General features: G+C 34.1%; 1 protein-coding gene across 23 annotated transcripts in view; it reads left to right on the forward strand.

Annotated features, from left to right (window-relative positions):
* ERC2 (ELKS/RAB6-interacting/CAST family member 2) overlaps positions 1 to 21,559 on the forward strand; it is a 537,199-nt gene that overhangs the window by 366,930 nt on the left and 148,710 nt on the right. For all 23 annotated transcript variants that reach the window (XM_035338170.1, XM_035338171.1, XM_035338160.1 and 20 more), the window contains one exon: positions 13,625 to 13,772. In XM_035338170.1, coding sequence (XP_035194061.1) covers positions 13,625 to 13,772 — 148 coding nt within the window. The remainder of the gene's footprint in view (positions 1 to 13,624; positions 13,773 to 21,559) is intronic.

Genomic DNA, 21,559 nt, shown 5'->3' on the forward strand with positions numbered 1-21,559 from the left:
TTCATTTCTCATAGCAATGGCCCTTGCTTCTACTAACACTCCTTTTAGTGGTGGTTCATCCTAAAATGGATTGTATTATTTCTATGAGTCACGAGGCCACCCAGATAGCACTTTGAGAGAGAATTTTCCATAGCAACTACTTAGGATCTTTCTGTCACGATTCTTTCCAGATGTGCTGTTGGTTCAGGTAATACCCAAATTCTATTTAGACACATCTTATATTTTTGTTGTCTTGGATTATAGAGCTCATCCAAGGTTATGCTAAGTCTACAATTTTGTATGTAGTTAATACATAAATAAATAAATACAATCAACTGTAGATATGCAGAGGCCTTAGAAAGTGTCCTCTGTTTGGTTCTAAGCAACTTTTTTGTTCAAATTATCTGGTTATTATTTGTCAAAAAGCAGCACTGACTTTTTTTATTGCTATTTTTATTTTTTTAATAGTTACAGTCTATGCCGTAGGCTTTGGAACATGGTAGAAATTCAGCAACCTTTATTAATTTAAATGTTCTGATAAACATACCTCTTCTAGCACCATCCCTAGGGAAATCTAATCGTATGAATTTACTATCTGAATATTTTCCAGTTTTCAGTGTTGAAATAGAATCAGCAAACCTGCCTTACCTTATTTATTTATTTATTGCTTGAGTTTAAATTTGAGAATAAAGTTTGAATGCCAGCTCTGAAAAAGAAAACTGAAAATTGAAATTAATTGCATTCTGCATGATGTTCCCCTGTAGTGCTTTTACATTTCCATTATATAATTCTTTTAAACTACTGCATTTATATATTTTTCCTAACAGAAAAGTCATCTGTATCCTGCCAGTTAATGAGATGCAGAGAGTAGTGGCACACTCAGGCTTGGCAAATCTTGCAGCTACTGTGAGGTGGGAGGCAAAATTTCTAACTCCTGTAGTTTTCAGGAATATAAAAGTAGAAAGAGTAAGGAGAAAAACACTGCATTCTTCACTAGGGACTATACACAATCCTGTTACACCACTATCACTTTGAAGATTGCATATGACAACATATATATGTCTAACTCATGAGTAAACTGAGCTGTGTGCCATCTGGATGGATCTCAAATCCCATGGTTGATGGAGACGTGACTGAACGACTACAGGCATGAGTGTCTGACAGTCTAATGTCTTGTGACAAAGCCACAGCTTGGTCATAGCTTTGACTTAGATCAATGATTCTGTTTTGCCTTTTACAGCTCCTCAAAATGAGCAAAAAGGCACTGAAGAGGGGGAAAAAAGAACCTTGCTTTTTATTGAATATTAATGAAAAACAACTAAGAATATCTAATTGGAAATTTATTTATATACAACTCTCTATAATATCAAAAGTCAGACCTATATAATTCTCTCCCTACAAATGTGCCCCTTTTCCAGATAACTCAGTGACTGAATATCAGCAAGCTCTATCCAGTGCCCACCAGTACCTCAAACGTATTTTTTGTCTCCTGTTAACCTGTCCCCTGCCACATGTGCTTGTAATCTGGGTGTCTGTGTGAGCTCCTGGCTCCCAGCATTCTGGTGTGACTTCTTTCTATGCCTCAATTTGCTGGCTTAGTAGCTTCTTCAGGAAAGGTCTAGTATCCCCTCTCTCCAGGAAGATTCACCTCAATCAGTTATTTTTAACACATCCCTGAGAATACCCAAATAGGACAGATACTTTCTGACATACACCTAGCTGATATCTACATAAGGGAGATATCTAAGTAAGGAAAGTGCTGATGGTTAAATACCAATATTGGTAAGGAAAGAGAAGCAGTTTGGTTGACCTGCCCAATTAACAGTTAATGCCATGTAGAGTATTTCTATTCTATCACTGATTGTAATAATATTTAAAAGTATCATGAAACATACTCTTGATAATTGAACGTAGTCATATGGATTCGATCACTTAGTCATACACTTATGAAGTAAAACTTGAACTAACTCAATCTTAGGTCAAAAGCAGATGCTTTTTTTTTGCCCTCAGTAAAAGTCCTTCAGTTTAGAAGTCTTCCCAAAGACTGTCAGAAATATTATTCAGATCAATACAGAACTTTATCCATTAGTCCTGTTAGTCTAGTATGATATGTAAGAAGTTTATCAAGCCTAAGCAAGCTAAAATTTGTTATGGAATTATCTTAAAATATTCAACTAGTTATTTCTATTGCACTGATTTATTATTGTTTGGCAATAGACTTTCTCTTTTATACTGTTCAGTGATGGACCTCATGCCTCTTCCATCTGCTTTGAGAAAGTCAGTATGAACTGTCTTCACTGGAAGTCAGTACGAATCATCTTAGACCTCTATGGCTGTCCATGTGTGTCCTTAGTCTGAAACAAATTTTGAAATAGTTAACCCACCAAAGAAGATCAATGAATAAACTTCTTTATGTAGAGTTGAATCATATGATGGTATTCATGCTCCTGGCAGTGCTTGTGAATAGCTCCGTTAGCAGGGAAGTGATATAATTAAATAATATATTGTGGTATCCTATCTCTTTCATTCCCAATCTTTTAAGATACTAATTAAAGAAATGTTTGTGAGCTGTCATCTAATTCTCTATTCTTCCCTCTACAGTATGTTTGGCCTGTGTATATTCTATGATTTCATTGTCTTTACAGATACTTTTCTAGTTTATAGTTACTGATGTAACTGTTGTACTGTTGTCATATGCTATGGTTTGGGCTTCCAGTATTTTGTTAAAAATTGATTGTTTTTATTTTTATTTTTTTTTAGTGAAGTAGAATCCTAGAGGCAGTGTTTGAATAAATGTTCTCTTACAAAAGGTTTTTAGACTAACAAAATGTTAATGTTTACACCAATAATTAGTGGTATTAATACTTGATTTTGTGTAGCTTGACCATAAATACATATCCAATGGTTTCCGATATAATTAAATCCTCAGAAACGATACGTACACAACAGTTATTTTTAAGATTATTCTGTGCCTTAACATTGCCTTATCAAGTCAAAAAATAAAAAATGTCAAGTTGTAGTAATCTGTAGAATTTATTTTATCTATCAAAGTAAGCTATGTAACAGCAATAAGTAATGTGTGTCTCACCTTACTAATGGTAATGATAATTCTGACTTCACAGGCTAGATTAAAATAACTAAAATATTAAATCTGTCAGGCTGGTGGGGGAAGAATTGATTTCAAAATTCTCAGGAGTTTCTTAGTTAAAGGCTTAACATATAGAATTGTACTCTGAAATATAAAAGACATTTAGATGTAGAACTTAGTGATATGGTTTAGTGGAGGACTTGTTAGTGTTAGGTCAGAGGTTGAACTAAGTGATCTTGGAGGCCTCTTGCAACCTAGATGATTCTATGATTCTGTGATATTTGTAGCTAGCTTGTAGATTATATGACAATATATCATGTGTCAAATATGAATTATGTGAATTATGAACTGCCATGAGAGTGCATTTTGTTAATCCTATGTATTTCATTCTTGAAATTGCCTTCTCATATACTATAAATCTCAAGGCATAAATTATGCCTATTAATATTGATTTCTATATGTTTTTTCAAAATAGAATTATTCCTCATGTGGTTTAATGTAAATTTTAATGTGCTCTACATTTGATTTTATGAGTTTTGTTATATATTTTATTCAAAGGGCAGCTGCTTGTAACATTATGGAAATTAGAGGGAGGAGATTAAGTCAATTTTTTCAAAAGCAGACCAATTTTTTCCCTAAGTTTCTAACGTAACATAATGAAATAGTAGTGTCTTTTAATTTGCATTATCTTTTTGACAAAAGGATCGTTTTGTTGATCAGTACTTACTGTAATTTGAAAGAAAGCCCTGCTCATTCAGTCATTTAATTTGTGATGAATGACTATTCAGAATATTTTGTCAATTTAGAATACAATTAATATAAGGTAATTTTTAATTTTGTCTCTCCATCTCAATTTTATATGCCTTTGTGAATTTCGTGAAATTTCATGAGAACAGTTGCAGCGTTTAATAACATTTTCCAAACTTAAACATTTCTTTGGTAGCTGTAAGATGTTACTGAGATTTATATTCTAGAGATCAAACCATTCATCCTGCAAAGTACTTTTATCTTTGTCTTCTATAAACACAAAAACTAGTGTTGAAGGATAAGGTGGCTGACAATGACAGATTACCTATAGTTTTGTTTTCCTGTTTAACTTAGGTGGATCCTGTGTTCTGGTGTAACCCAACCCCATACATCCAGATGCCATTGTTCTTGTTCCCATCAGTACCCACCTCTGCACTATGTCCTCTGCATTATGTCCATTTTAACCAAATGTTGTTTGTGTTCCTATAGAGAATCATATAAAGCTAAATCAACAATAGGGAGTAAATTCTATGCAAAACCCAGAAATAATTATCATCATCTAACTTCTTCAGATGTATTTTGCAGCACTGTGAATTCTTTTTTTTCACTCTCTACAATTCTCATGCAGTCTGAATCTTGTTATATCTCCTCACACATGGGCAATGCTGTCAATTTGAGTGAAATGATAATAGACCAGTTACTGAATCACATTTATTGATGTAATTACATCAGTGAAACTATGATGTAATTGGTTTCACCAGTGTGTTTCTTTTCTGAATGGGCCTGTTGTACTTATCTGTCATTTCTAAAACATAAATCATCAAGACATCAGAAGTGCAATGTTATGGTTAATTATAGTTCAAAAAAGTGAAGTTCAAAAACTTCAGAGAATTCAAAGGGCAATTGAGTGCCTACATCTTACAGGACAAAGGATGGGTGTGAAGTTCCTTCTTTGTCTTTAAAACCTCTCTGAACATACACCTTTATATTGAATTATTTTTGTTTGATTAACAAACAAACAACCATCAATTATATGCACATTTGCAATTGCTGTTAAGAGGAGAAAGAAGAATATTTTAAAATTGCTAATCTGAGACAATGCTGTTACCGGGGGATGTAGGTATGGTGATGGGAATATTGAAACATAGAAGAACACTAAACTGAGGCTTTGAGTAGGGAAACTGTAAAAAGGGGGGGGGGGGGGGGGGGGGCGGAAGGGGAGGGGGCAGGGAATAGATATGAAATTTGCCTTTTCAGGAAACTCCTTTGTGATTGTTCAGGATCAGGTCCTTTCTTTTCCTTCTTTCCATTTGCTCTAAGATTTCACATTAAGAAGACCTGCTTCTTCCTGGTTTTCCTTGATTCTGGCCTAATGAAGATATACATCTAACACAAGTGTAATATAGAGACTATATTGCAGGTCTAACACAGGTGTAATATAGAGGCTTTATATTTTCTGAAGATTGTCTCTCACACCTGCCTCCAGAAGGTGGCTTCATCAGCTGGAAAATTCAAGGTTTGATATATTGAGGTTCCCTCAAAAGAGGGAAAAGTGCTTAGTGGATGGGTAAGACCAGGGCTCTGGTGTTTCTGTCTCATAGTTAATGGATCAGTCCTCTCTGCTTCTTGCTGTGTTTGGGTGTGGAGCATCTGTTTCTCTCTGCTTTACATAAGGGCACTAAGCCAAACTGAAGTGCTGTTTTATGCTGTTTTTTCCTTCTGAAAGTATTTCAAAAGAGATTGCTCTTTGAAAAGAGTGCAAAATAATTGTCCATTCAAAGGAATTAACCTATAAATTGTGTCTTTTGCAAAGCATAAATGGTGATGAAATTGGAGAGGCAAATTTTATGTCAGCTTCAGAAATACAGTTTCAGGATAATTGCCTAAGATCAGTAGTAACTGAAGTTAAATGTGTCACACAAGTAGCTTAAACTTACAACTGTGGTATTGAATATGCAGGTTTTAAATTTCATGCTTGTGATCAGTATCTTTTGTTTCTAAAGAAAAAGCTTTAAAATACTAAAAATGTTCTGAAATTTATTTTATAAGATGCATGCACATCCATAATGGATTAACAGCATGTTTTAACAAACCATTTATTTGCTTTAGGAGTGACAGAGAGAAGCTGTTTTAAACAGTATCTCTCATCACTGTCTATCTCTAGTCACCTCCTACTGGACCTAAGGTTGAATACTGAGGGTCATGAGGGAAAGAAAACAATAATTAAAGGGAAAAAGTTGATTGAGCTGTTTTTTTTTTTTCTCTTTCAGTACAATTAACATGTGAGAAGCTGGCTGAGTACTCTATATCATTAGTTCAAATGTTTCTGACTTGATTTAACTTTATTGGTGACTTTTTAAATTGCATTTCTTTATTTTGTGGAGAATGGTTTAAGTAGTGAAGGCAGGAAAGTTCTTGTTAGAAGATCTTGTTCCTATAAATCCTAATCTAGGAACTGTTAGATTACAATTGAACTGTTTCTAAGAACTCACCCCACCTCCCCAAAAGTTGTCATGAGTTCTTTTATTAAACCTCAGAAAATTATTCTTAGACTAACAGAGGTGGGGAGTAAAGCAGGAGTGTTTGCAAAGTTCACTTCTAAATTGACTGTGATAAGTGGCAATGGAATGTATTATGATTAGAGGTTTCTGGGAGACTCTTTAAGAAGGTTAACTTCAAGGCAGCTCTCGAAAGAAAGCATTTATCTTAGTGGTCATCCTTCAGTGTTTTATACTACTGAGAATTTTTTTGTGGGTGGTTAGAACCATTTTTTTGTGTTTTATTAGCTGTATCTTGAATACCTCCTACAAGCTGAATGACAGTTTAGGGTTATTAAATCTGTTCTTAGTACATTCTTTTATCCATAGTTAATCTTGACTAAATATATGCTAGTGAACAACCCTTTTTTCTCAGTTGTTGCCCATATTTGTTAAAGAAATTATTCCATTTGACATTTGTTTAGGCTGCAGTTTGATAAAATACAGTATACAATATACTTTTTCAGTTTGGCATTCAACAGAGTCTTTCATGGATTTATTTCTTTTTGCATTATCTTATCTTCTCTTATAGTATGCTAAAGCTTCCTTTTCATATTAAGTAATTTTTTTTACTCCAAGAGCGATGCTTTCACAAATGCATACTCTGTATTGCTAGAAATCTATAAGATTGCATTTTTCGTGTGTTTGGATACATTTACAGTTGAGTTGCTGTGTTAACATCTGCTTTCTCCAGTTCTAGGCATGGTAATTCAGATTAGGCTTTCACACTACTTGCAGTGACTGCTAAAATACTTAGACGTTTTTGTATTTTTATTTGTCTAAAAGGTAGGTCTTTTATTAGATTAATAGTTGGTAGATCCTCCAAGGAAAGGTATTCTGTATTTCATTATGACTGAGGAATGACCTGTGCAATACAAAGTCTTACAAAGTCTTTTTTTTTTTTTTTTCTGTAATTGGTAATTTTCACAGAAATGTGATCATTCTGAAGTTTTGTATTGTTCTTTCTTAGTACAGATGTAGAAATGTAAATGTAAAAGGTCTTTCTTTCCAGTCATAGAAAGGCTAGCATACATGTGGTATAAGTAGGTAAAGCATGGATGTTAAATCCAAGGACTGCCATCTTAAAATGAGACAGAATAAATCAGCTTAAACCACTGAATCATTGAATAATTAGGTTGCTGAAAAGATCATGTTTTGTGCAATATCAACTATATCTGAGTCATCTCTAACAGACTTTTAACCAACTTGATTACAAAGACTTACACTGGTAGAAACCATCTTTCCCCAGCAATTTCTTCCAGTATTTAATTTCTATTAATACTTAACTTGCCATTACAATTAAATGTTGGCATATTACCTCTTGTTCTGTGTGCAGTGGACATGGAAAAAATGTTCTTTTTCACTCTAGTAGAGCATTTCATGTTCTCAGTATCATATTGCCCCTCGTATACCATTTATTGTAGTTAATTCAATGTTTTCTTGTCAGATGGTTTTGACCACTTTTCTTGCTGTTCCCTGAACAGTCTATGCATTTATGTTTATGCTGTCCCCTGAAGCGGTCTATGCATCTTTCTTGGAAAAATCATCTTTGATTTGGTATTTCAGCTGAGATTCTCCTGAAGTCACACAGGTCAAAAGAATCACTTCAGTCTTGCAATCTCTGCTCATCATACTCCCCAGTATGATGTTTGCCTCTTTCACAACAGATCATTAATAAGGAGTTCCTCCTTAGTTTTCCAGACAGCTTCTTCCATTTGTCAAGACCTTTTTATTCCTGTCTTCATGGTACTTGAAAATCCTCCCAGTCTCAAATCTCACTAAAAGCGTATTTTCTAGTCCATCACCCATGTAGTTAATAAAAAAATCACACAGTGGAATTGCAAATTGTTTTACATGGAATCCTGCTTGCTTGAACAAATGAATTCTTGACTTGTAGAATGGGACTGTACCTTTCCGCTTTACTTTTGTGTTTTAGTATGAAATGACATGCATTATATTAAGATATTTAAGCAAGTTCCTTGGAACTCCTCACTGGAATCTTTAGTGCCTTAAACCCTGATCTCACAGCAGCAACTATTACCATCAAGAGACTTTTATATTCACTTTTTATTAAGAGACTAGCTAGAGTTTTCTGTAGAGAAGAATGCAGTAAGGCTTTGCTTAGGGAGAATTTTCATTTTTTAGAGTTTTGCTTTTCCAGGGAAGAGTTCTCCCTTTGCTTCTTGTAGTGAACACCCAAATTATAGTGGAGCATATTTAGATGGGGAATCCTGAGAATGTAAGTCAAAGGAAAATGCAGAGCAATGCAGAGCAAATGCTGTTTAACATGTATTTTATTAATCTGAGAGTTTACCTAATTTTACCATGTTCAGTTAGAGTGATTTTTCTTGGTGTTAAAAGTACTATCCTGTGTTTATATAACAAATTAGTTTGCCAGAAGAGAGATGAAAAACTGCTAATAGCAAAAAGGATTACTCTTTATAAATATTACTGTTAAAGAATGTCATTTAATTCAGTGCTTTAATAAATTATTTTAGAATGTATTTTATTACCATAATTTATTAAACAATAAGGAGACATTTTGGCTGAAAATAGTGATAACATCTCTATAGAATTGTATTTGCATAGTCATTTTTTTCCCTGACACGGTAGATAATTACGAATTATACATTATGCTTACACTCTTAAGCATGCTAGCTGGAGAGCATATGAGACTGTATGTTGTTTTTGGTGCCAGTTCAGCTCCTGATTTAAAAAAAAAAATTGGCATAGAAAGGCATGATGATTTTCAGTTTCTAGCAGCAAAGTGGAAGTGTATTACTCATCTGAGAGATTTAGATGAAGACCTTGTCACCTGCTTACACTTTTGAATGAAGTTTGCTTCATGCTTATTACTGAGGAAGTCGTTATTACTAGCTGTTTTGCTGGCATCTTAGCCTTGTTCCCAGAGGTCAGATAATCCTCTTTCAAATGTTTCCTCCAAAAATAGTAATATTGATTTTTTTTTAGTGGTATCACTGGGTAGCTAAGGTAAATTCCTTCTGTTCATCAGATTTCGTTCTTCTATAGTAAATCTCAAGGATGATGACAGGTAACACAGTAGCTTTCACAGCCGTGGGTAGACCTATGTGCGATAGTAGTAAACGACAGATGATAATGTAGAACTCCAGGTCAGTCCTTACAGACTGCTTCATAAGTGCTTGGATCTCTTCATTTTTTCCATGCTAACAAGGCATTATATTTTTTCAACCTATATCTTCCATAGGGGAACTCTACCAGGGACTCTGGTAGTAAGCTAGGCAATATAGAATTAAATGCTTCTTCAGTTTGTTTATATGCCCTGTCACAACCTGTGCCTCTATTTTGTACTCTGTGTATTAATAATACAAACTGCTGCATCTCTGTCTTCCCTCCATATTGACAAATTTAATTACTAAAGATTTAGGCAACCAACACACATCTATAGGTAAAATACACAGTTCAGTCCCACTCTGCTGAACTCTTGTTAACCCAGATGCCTGGTTAAATGCCACTGGATTATATATTTGAGGTTATTAGTGTTAAAATTATCCATGATAATAGACACAGATAATGTGCCAACATACTCCAGGAGTATGTCTGTGCAGACAGGTGCAAGCTTGCTTTGCCCACACTCTGAGCAGGCTGTATGTGAGCCAGTCCCAGTCTGGAAGCCATCAGTGTGTTGCGTGGCACTATGCCCAAGTTGAAACGCTTTGTCTCTTAAATAAACGAGGCTTTACAGCTTCTGAACTGAAGCTGACTCACATTTAGGAGGCTTCAAGAGTATGGGCAGTATGAGTTTGCATTCACCTGCTTGTCTGTGTACATGTATTTATCAATCCACATCGCAGTGGAAGAACTCAAGTACTAATCCCCATTCTTATGTTCTTGTGCAATCTTCTCCAAACATTTGTGGTTTTATGGCCTCTGAGCTCCACATGCATTTACTGTAAAGATAAGAATTAAAATATAATGATAATAATACTAAAGTTATGGAGGGCTTATTCAAATGTCTGTATGTGCTGGGGGTTGGATTCAAATCTTAGACCACCTCAATGGAGCATTTACAGAGTTATTCATTTATTTATCAGGGAAGCTTCTTCACATGGTTATGAATCATTATTTCCTGCGAGTGTTTGGTATAAATAGTTATTTTGTAGAATTAAGTGGTTACATGGAAGTAAACTGCAATATTTTGCAAAGGGAAAAGTAGTTGCATACTCTTTGGGAATTATCCCATCAACCACAAGGCAATTGAGAAGAAAGATTTTGTTATGTTTCAAAAAAATGCTGTCTTAGAAAAATATTGTCATTACTTCTGCTTGGCTTTCATAACCCCTCAATGCCATCAGTTGAGAAGAAGCACACCAGGGTCTCCAAAAGCTTATGTCTTTTGGAGCTGCAGATTTGGAGTGCAGATTCTTCAGACTAGACTGTCTTACTCTTCTCTTCCATGGAAGGCTTTAACTCATCTGCTCCTTTCAAGCAGGGCTAGCACTGACAGAAGAGTTGCATAGTGTTGCACACTTGCACTGTTTTGATTACGAGAACACATGGCTATTTTGGCTGGCGATACAAAAAAGATGGACCTGAGTGCATCACATTATCAGATATTGAAATGATATCAAATGTGTCAGTAGTTCTGACTCTTCTTTCTTACTAGTCAGGTTTTTGTTTTCAAAGTCAATTTCTGAAATACTCTAAACTTTGGAGAAGTAAAAGTTCAGTACACCTTCATTTCGTTTTCAAGCTGATTTAGAAATTTTATTCTGCTTGTGGCGTTTTACATCAGGACTAAAATTGGTGTTACACAATTAAATACCACATATCATTAGAAAACCGATATGGCAAGTATTTACCAGGAAATTTGCTTATTAGATAAGCAGGCATTTCTACTAAGTTAGGATTGATCTGTGGCTAACTTAAAAACCTTGGATTTTCTGTGATGTAAATTTTTTTACTTATTTTAATCCTAAGTGTGTTGGGTTTGTAATGGTTATATCAATATTTATCTTCAGATATTAAATAGGTATATCTTGAGACTGATAATTATGAAATAAATTAATTTATATTTTGCAATTTACTTTATCAGAGGTACCTACTTTACAGCAATAATTACCATGAATTAAAGATTAGGAATTAGTCCCACTAGTGTTAATTGCAGACAGGACAAATCTTAGTTTCGCACATCCAGAAAACCAGAAGAATGCTTTGAAAAAACTTTTTTTTTTTTTTAAAGACATTCCAAACAGCAATAAAATTGTTGTTTGATGCAAGATTAAAAAACAGAAATAAATAAACTGTTTGTTAATGAAAACTGTTAGAGCACTGTCAAAACATCTGAATAATCTTTATTTGTGATTTTAATATGTACTAAATATGTGCTATCTCTTCGGCTTTAAAGTCAGAGAAAACCTATTGCCAACTCCTTCTGTCAGAGAGCTTATGTTATTATAACTATTACCACCACCACTCCCCCCCCACCCCCAAAAAAAAAAAAAAAATCTTCTGAGGCTGGGCATATTTCTAAAACAGAAAAGTAGAGATGTTTTTATATAAAATACTGCAGAGAAAAAAGTTAATTTGTGTTACATTTTTCTTTCTGTTTGAGCCAGATGCTAAGAAGAAGGCATTTTTAGATTTTATACAGTGCATAAATTCTCTGTTTCTTGTAAGAGGAGAGGAGTAGTTGAGAATAGTAGCGAATCAGCTTTCTTTTATTTCAGTGCATTAAAAAAATAAGATTTTAATGAAAATATTATGGAATTGGCAACTAATTTGAACACAAAACATGAAAAATATTACAATGTTGTACAAATAACCATGCAGCATGTTTTATTTGTTATTTTGAGGCTTTTAGGAAACAATATATCTATGTTTCACTTCAGATTAGCATTATAGACTTATGACTCCATCTTTTTTTTTCTTTAATACCTGTTTTTTAGACTGATAAATAGCTATTATTTAAATCAAGATGGTTGGAGATTCATGGCATCCTCTTTTAAACATCATTTAACTGTGATTAGAATGAAGAAGACAGAATAATAGATGAGAGTATTTAAGTGTATGAATAAAATACAACTGTTTATCTAAAATTGATCCATGTCTCATAACTCTGAGAGTAAAATAGATGGGTTGTTTTCCTTTGACTCCATCAGAAATATTGTCCTTTAAATATTTACATTAATACACTAGGAACTTTGAAATAAAAGTGAAATAGCTTTCTTAACATTGTTGCTGGTAAGCAGAAGGATTGCGGGAATTCCAGAGTTTTAGCTCACCTTGGCTATATGAAGTTCATGAGCCATATTCATACATTTATTAGCAGTTGGAGCCTAAGGTTAATTTATGGCTCATTTATCTGTTTTAATTTTTAATGATTGATCTTATGTAGTTCTGGAAAAAGGCATAGGCCATAACATATTATGTAGTAAAACCTATTAAGTATTATATGTTCTTTCTTGGCTGATAGTCTGTAATTGAATACATTGCAGAAAGTGAGTATACTTCATTTATTTGAGAAAATAAGGGGCAGATTATGTCATTACCAATAAGAGCATTTTAGAGTATAAGAAATAGTAAGATACTCCAAGATCTGTGCTTCCAAACAGCATGTTGTAAAAATTACTTCTGTCATATGTCCTCACAAACTATTTATGATGTGACCCTGCTAGCTTCTATGTAATTCTATATGTTTCTGAGTGCTCTAAGTTTCTGTTTGCTCTATGGTGACTGAGGTCAAAATTCCGACGGAAAAGGTTCTATGTGAACTGTTAGATCAAGGAACTAGATGTTGTTTCTAGATGTTGTATTTACTTCTAGAATTATAGTTTCATGGTGACACAATGAATAACCATAAATTCATAGGAAAACATTTACGTAAATGTGAGGAAGATATCCAGAGATTTCTGTACTGAGGCCTCTAGGGTACTGAATATACAAGACAAAATAAAAATAAGCTTTATTTATATCACTTTCCTTTTTATGATTCAGTCTTTATGATTGGAATAATTCATAAGATTTATTTAGGATATTCTATAATTCAGGAATGTAAATTAAAAAAAATAATAATTCCAAAAAATTTTAAGAACAAGTTAATTCACAGAAATATTATTAATTATCATGTTATAGTAGTGATAAACAATAAGATAAATGTTTTAAGAAATATTTTCTATTTAAAGAGCATTCGGAAATTACTTGATTGTTTTTCCATTGGTTAAAAAAAACATCTCATTTAGCATTCTTGTTCTGTTTTAATAAGAATATAAAAATTTTTATTTTATTTTATCAGACAGGAAGCCTTGCTTGCTGCAATTAGTGAAAAAGATGCAAACATTGCCTTGCTTGAACTGTCTGCTTCAAAGAAAAAGAAGACTCAAGAGGAAGTAATGGCTCTTAAAAGAGAGAAGGACAGATTAGTACATCAGTTAAAACAACAGGTGGGTAGACATTTATTTGCATACTGTTATGGCAACTGAAAATTGCCATTATCTTAATTTGTTCTATTTAATTCTAACCTTGTATTGAAAGTCTTCAAGCCAGGTCTAACATGTGACAGCAGTTGTGAAAGGTAGGAGGTGTTCAATGTAAATGTTTCAGTATTGCTTCTCTATGGTTGCTAAGTATTTAGCTGCATGTTTGGCTCATGTTATATGCAGCCCAGTACACTTCCTGTTTTCCCTTCTCATATAGCTTCCAACTGTCATCATTATGTGTGACAGAGGAGAGCAGATGCTCTTCACAGTAAAGCAAGATCTGTCCCCTGTTGACTCTTTCTAACCTTTTTTTCTGCTCAGTTATTTGCTTATCTCTTGTAAAATAATTGTGTTTACAGAAGGCTTCTGGCTTTCTGAGGGGATTATCTGGAAATCATGATTATCCTTAAAATAAATTCTAGAAGAAGTAAAAATCCCCCTGTATTTAACGCTATAAGTCATTTGAGGTTTTAATAAAAATAATGTAGTTACACACTCCAGACAAATTTAATTTGTGTTCTGTTTTATTAAGGAAGAAAATAACCCTACTAGACACAGTACACATGTAAAACACAGGACATGCATCTCTTATCTGTCTAAATAAGATGTTTAAAAATGCACCTTGTGCAGTGGCTACTTCCCCTGTTTTTTAAAAACTAATACTAATTGCCAGTAGAGGTAGTGTAGGTACAGTAGGACAAGCAACAGAACAAAGTTGTTGTCATCATCTTCAGATGAGATGACCTAGGTACTAAAGATTTGTTTTGTGTGTTGTGAATGTTAAACACCTTTTCTCTTTCAGAATATGTGAAAGGGATGAGAAATATGTTTTAAGAACTTTTCTAAAGGTTTTGCATTGGTTGTTTTCCTTTGTGTGACATTAGAGAATGTATTGCTTGAAGAGGAGGAGAGAATACCATCAGCTAAATCATTCTGGTTTCCTTAACCTCTCAAATTAACCACACTGCTTTCAGGCAGCATGCCACTTCACAAATGAGCATGCCACATTAACAATGTATAGCCATAATAATGTATAGTTGACTGCATAGTCAATGTTATGATCGTTTCTGAATCATACATTACATCCTGTAGAACTTCATGGACTCGGTAACAGAAAGTCAGGGAAAACCCTTCCTGCTATGCTAAGTTCCCAGTATCTCTGACATCATACCTATAATCATTGTAGCTTTTTCCCACAGGTCTATAAATTAGGAAACAGCCCTTGAGCATGAATTTATCATCCCCTTATGACACTGACTTCATTACAGATATTTCAGCCAAGTACCTGTGTTTAGGCCATGACGCACTTAGGTCCCAGATCAGTATGCTGTCCAGGAGATATTTCATCATTTTAGCAGAAGATGTTCGATTCCAAATAACTTCATTACTGATGAGTAAGCAAATATTCCACTTTGCCATTTGCCATGATACCTGTCAGATATTTTTTTAAATGTTCATGAGATATGTGGGAAGACTGTGTGTCTCTATTTTACTTTTTTTTTAAAAAAAAAAAAACCTTTAAGGTATTGCTGAGAAGTGTTCATAACATTCATGACTTTCTTTGACCAAAGTATAGGAATTGCAGAAGAGGATTGATAGAGAGGCATTGTGGTGTATAACTTCACTTAGAATTGTAACCAAATACTTCAAATACCTAAATACCTCCATTATTTATAGCGATAAAGATCTTCAGTAAAGCTATTATGTAGATTAAATTGATGCCAAAATAATCTCTTTTATCTCAGACACCACACATGAAAAAATAAATAAATAAATAAATAAAGGAGAAGAGAGACAGGAACAGGGGAACAGGAATGTGGTTTAACTAGGTCACCACTATATTACACTTAAGAATTATCTGATAATAGAGGTTGTAGAGATCATTCATACTTCTTTAATCCCTTTGGGAAGAACCACTGTCAAGCCCCACTGATTTCACATATGCATCCAAGAACAAGGCTTCTTCTTTGCTATGACTGTTCTGTGGGAAAAGTGGCAGATTTCATGCTGTGTATCCACCCTATTTCTCAGTGAAAAGTTTCTTTGAGAGATGGCATTTCTAGTCTATTTCTGATTCTCTTTTGTTAAAGAACTACAACTCTAGTGAATGATCAACTGCCAGATTAAACTTTTATTTTTTTTATGGCCTTATTTCTTCCCTCACATATTTCCAAAGTTGTTGTACTACTGAAAGAAAAATGAAACAAACAAACAAACAAACAAAACAAAATAAAAAACAAAACAAACAAACAAACAAACAAAAAACAAAACAAAACAAAAAAAAACAACAACAACAAAAAAAAAAAGAAAAAGAAAACCCTACCCTTTTCCAGCCCATTATGGTCATGGGAGATATTTATAATTATTAGGAGATGACTCACTAGATAATCCTAAACATAAGGCCCTCAAATCTACACCTGTTCTAAACTCTAGGGGGAACTTTTGCTTAGAGATGCCAAGTAAAATGGTGGGTCGTGAAAAAAAATATCTACATTCCTTTTGTGTATATCCATAATACCAAATGCATTTATGATGCATATACCTATCCAGTCAAGCAGGAAGCTATCTATTCATATGTACAGGAGGCTGAGAACTTATCAAGGCAGCAGGGATAAGAAATGCAGACCTCAAAGAATCCAAGGAATTTCTCTTTAAGTTTCTCCTTTTCATGTTTCATGTTGCTCCTCACAAAAGTTCTCTGTCTTTCAATTAGTGAAGGTAAACGTAGGCTGCATACGAAGCATTGTGGCTAAAAGTCTTATTAGCAAAGCTGCAGTAAGACTATATTTTCCTCTTCCAGAAAGGCATCAGCTGGTAAGAGTTGCAGACAGACTACTTCTTTCCTCCTTCATTTTTTTTTTGTATGTGCAATTCGTACATTTATTCTGATATTTACTACTGAAAATCCCATTTTTGATTTGCACATCAAATAATGAATCTCCTGAACATAAAAAAAAAATACTGATATATCTGTTACATGTTGCTCCAAAATTGCTACTCTTCCAGGTACATCAGTTTTAAGATACTTCATTAAATGTAAAAGTATTTTCTACCGTGTTTCAGGAGAAAGATGTTTTTCTCTGTTTTGCTGTCTTAATTTTACAATCCTGTGCAACTTTTTTCTAATGTTCTCAAAATTTTGCTGAGATGTGTTCTCTTCAGAACCAGACTTCCACTTCACTGCTGTATTACAGTTAAAACAGAACAGCAGTTGTTACAGTGGCAAACAGGATCTAATACACATCGTCTTAAATCACGTAGACAAGCTATTGAGAAATCACTTTTAATTATTCTAGAGTGCTAACTTAAGTTAGAAATTTGCTTGTAACATAAGCAAATTTAAATTAGGAAGAACTTCTTTACTGAACGGGTTGTTAGTCACTGGAATAAGCTGCCCAGGGAAGTGGTTGAGTCACCATCCCTGGAGGTCTTTAAAAGACGTTGAGATGTAGAGCTTAGGGATATGGTTTAGTGGAAGATTTGTTAGCGTTAGGTCAGAGATTGGACTCGGTGATCTTGGAGGTCTCTTCCAACCTAGACTATTCTATGATTCTGTGATTCTGTGATAATGCCACCCTGAGTGGAAATATACACACACGGTTGTGGATGTCAGTAAAACTCCTATTGAACAAATGTGCTAGAATTTCTTTAGAAAATCTTGTAACATTTTATTTTCTGTACTACAAAATTAATTTGGTCATGCTGCAATTGACATTCTAATTGCATCTTCTGTCATCTTTATGTCCTGCATCACTCCCAAGAATACCTTGTTTTTCAAGGAGTTGCAAGAATTTTAGCAAAGAAGCAATAATTTAAGTTTAGTGATGATCAGGTTTACCATTTGAAATAGAAAATATTCAATCAAGTTTTACTTCATGATCTTTATAGACTGGTGAATCACTTTGGCCTTAATAAGCGGAAACATCGACCCTCCTGGTGCATCATCATGTATTGGACAGTTCGGTTAATTTTATTATTTTCTTTGCAATTTGGGGAGTGTTCTTCTGTCTTAAAATCTCTTTTGAGTCTCTGTTTCTGCTGTTGTCTCTTTCAGTGGCATCCCAGACTTTGTCACATACTTGATAAACTCCAAATCCTTAAGTCTAGACATATCAAATGATGCTGTAGCGTGAATAATTACAAGGGATAATATCTAGAAATGCTCCGAGTCTTAGGAGTTTGTTGTTGAAGGGATGGCCTCAGTGTGTCTTTAGAAACTCCATGGTAGAATCACTGTAGCCTGGAAACTCCTCTCCTGTTGCTATGCAGAAGTACAGAAGAACTTTTTCTGAAAGAGCTCCAAAGACTGTTTCATGAGAGAGAGGGAAGGAGAGGTGTGTTTGAGACTTCTATCAAAATCCAAGATTTCTTATTGTGTACGTGAAGTGCGCAGTAATGCCCTCTTGAGGAGTGAAAAAAGGACTGTCTTCCTTGGGAATATTATGTTGATGAAAGTAAGTTTCCTGGAATCAGATTTTTTTTTTTTTTTTTTCAGACAAAAAATATGAATAACTCTCAATGCTTCTGTGTGCAGGAGAGAGCCAAGTACTGCTCTTTCACTTAACACAGATGAGAAAGTTGGAATTATTATACTGTGTATCATTTATAGGTGCTCACCTAGAAAGAGCATCAAAATGTTTGCAAATTTGCCCACTGCTACTCAGAAAGCTTTACAAGAGCTGTGGTGAATCTCACCATGTTAGGACATTGTAGGCATCAAAACTTACATATTTAAAGAGATAGGGCACAGTACGCAGTAGATGTTTTGAAGATTCCGTTCTATTAAACACAGTGGAGTAACCCAAAGTATTGAGGTTCCTCACAGAATTTTATCGTTATTGGATTAAAGCCAGAAAAACAGATTCTATTGCTGCCCTGTAATATGTCACAGACTTCCTCTGAGACTGAATCGCCTAAATGCAAATTTATTTGTGTTTACCACAGCCTTGCACTGTGATAAACTTCTCTAATCACTCTGTTGTATTAGCATCACCCTCCTGGTGTATTTTGTGTTTCATCTGGAAGCTTCTTGTTTCTATAGTGTGGCTTCAGGAAAATATTAAAATTATGCCACAGGCAATGCGTATAAAAACTTCTGTGTGAAGAATAAAAGTACCAAGTGTTATTCAATATCTAGGAATAACAGGCTATTCTCTGAACAGGTACCATTCTGCCAAGAACACAAAAATACAGTATACTGCCTCTTTAGGCTATTCATCATAGTCTATCCATGACATAAAGTTGATGTTGGTTCATGTCCTTAATTTGTAATTTTTTCTTACAGTCAGTTATTATTCAGTTTGGAGGCAAATTATTTCCTGAAAAAAAAGGAGGAAAAAAAAAAAAAAGAAAAAAAAAGACAATATCTACATCTTTATCTTTTTAATCAATCAATTATTTTGTAGTCATAAAACATTACGGGGAACATTTGTATCAATTTCTAATTCTTTAATAGTTTCATTCTATAAGTGTGTTTTTCTCTGTGTTCAACATTATTTTTTATTTTCCACATTGATAAATGTACTGATTATGATCACTCAACAGTGCCTGAACACTGAGAGTGGACATTCTAATATTAATCCAAATGAAAATAAAATAAAACCAGAAATAGAATGTGTTCAAAAAAGGAAGTTTTTATATATATATATCAATTGCAAATTTCATTTTTTCCCTCTTTTTAAATAGTTTGTGACTTAAATAATGCTCTTAGTATCAGATATGCAGTTGAATGCCTTTCTTCAACCTGCAATGGCACTTGATGTTAGAATATTATTTTTTCTATTCTAATTTTTTCTGGCCTTTGGGATGTTTAAGCAGATTGTAAACTACAAGACAATGATTTTGATGTGATAGGTAATAATTCATCACAATTAAAAATGAAAAGAAGCATCTTAAAAGACATACTGTCTTTATAAGGGAATGAGAACGTAACAGATGGATTTACTTTAAATATAAGAATACAGATGTATAGATATGAAAGACCAAAATATTATTTATGTGGATAAATTGAGCATTCTTGTCATGGATTACGACTTTGTGAGTTTAAGAAAGACTCGTTACTTCTAAGGTGGAAGAAATTCATTGGTTTTATCTCAAATACTGGCTTACTTTTACAAGTTTCTTCACAATATGATTTGATAACCTAAAAAACTTATTGTAGCACAGTGTATCCACCTGTAAAACTATTAGTTGTAAAACTACTGACCTCTGTGATGCAAAACATTCACATAAAGGGTGAAGCAAAGGAATACACTCACAGGAAAACAGAACCACTGGAATTGATTCATACACCAAATACTGTATTTAGAGAGCCATAGAAATTTTTCGTAGGTTTAAAAGATCTTTCAGAAAGACAGTATTAAACAAGATAACCACAAGGGTTTGGCTGAGTGATTACACAGAATTTATAATCACCCTGTCCAAGATTCCTTTGGAGAATTTTGAGACAGCTATTTTTAGAGAAATTTGGGTAGTGATGCAATCCTTCATGAAATAATTAGCTTAAAGTCCATTTTTAGAACATCTCATGAGATTTTGGTAGGAGCATAATATGCTGCTATGTTACTGATTCATTCTGAACTTGGATACTGCAAAGAAATTTCCCAGTTGCCTCTTTTCACTTTTGGGAGATAGAGCCAAAAATGTAAGTGGAGTTTGCCAAAATGCAAGGTCTTCTAACTCTTTGAGAGCATTTTATTTTTCTTCTCAGAACATTAAATTAGAATCCATTTCAGCATTTTCAAGACTGCAGGTGTACAGAATATTCTGGCCAGAGGCAAAGCTGGTGTTTGGCAGTGTTTTCTAGTTTATTACTTCATTACTCTATATTTCATCACATGAACGTATTGCTAATGAAACAAAAAGGCAAAAAGGGTGAGAAATAATCAAGGAATTTAAAAAATCCGTGTAACCACAGTTTCTCAACAAATTAACCATTAGCAATATTTCCTCATGCATGGACTACATCAAAGTATTTCTTACTAATTAACATGCAAATATTTCAAAGAAAGCTTTCAACAGCAAAGGAGAAAAATGGAATTGAAAGCAGCATGTTGCATTACATATACTGTTCTGGTTAAGTACATTAGAAATAGTGCTAATGTGATATTGTGGTGGTGACATCAAGCACTCAAGAATAACCAAATTCTCCAAGTTGCATTGCCCTGTTAGAGCAATTTAGAGCGATGTGTTGCATTGTGTATTTCATAGTATTAAAATTGTTTTTTATAGTACATTATAAGAAAAAAGAATAGGATTAGATGTTGCAATTGTGATTATTCTGGCTGTTCAAAACATTTAAGCCCTCTAACGTTTAACAAGTTTGCCAACAAACAAGTCTTGCAATGCTTTCTTACAGTGTCTGTAGACATCACCATCTGTAGACCTTATGATCTGTGGCACTGTTCAGGTTTTGAGTCAGTTCCTATCACTATTGCTTCAGTTTCTGATGTCAGACTAAGTGTTTTTTGTTTTGTTTTGTTTAAATTCTAAATGTCACAGGTGGAAATGGTTTAGGAGTACTGAATACAACTTTTATTACCACTACTACTTTTTTTGCTGCTGCTACTATTATTATTATTTTGGGGGGTTCTGTTGGATGAAAGCCTTGACAGGAGTCAGCAGTGCACACTTGCAGCCCAGAAGACACCAGCTGCATCCTGGGTCAGAAGAAGTGTGACCAGCAGGTTAAGGGAGGTGATTGTCACCCTATACTCCGCCCTTGTGAGACTCCACCTGGAATACTGCATCCA

This window comes from Oxyura jamaicensis, chromosome 12 (assembly GCF_011077185.1).
Source record: "Oxyura jamaicensis isolate SHBP4307 breed ruddy duck chromosome 12, BPBGC_Ojam_1.0, whole genome shotgun sequence".
In the NCBI taxonomy this organism is placed as follows: Eukaryota; Metazoa; Chordata; class Aves; order Anseriformes; family Anatidae; genus Oxyura; species Oxyura jamaicensis.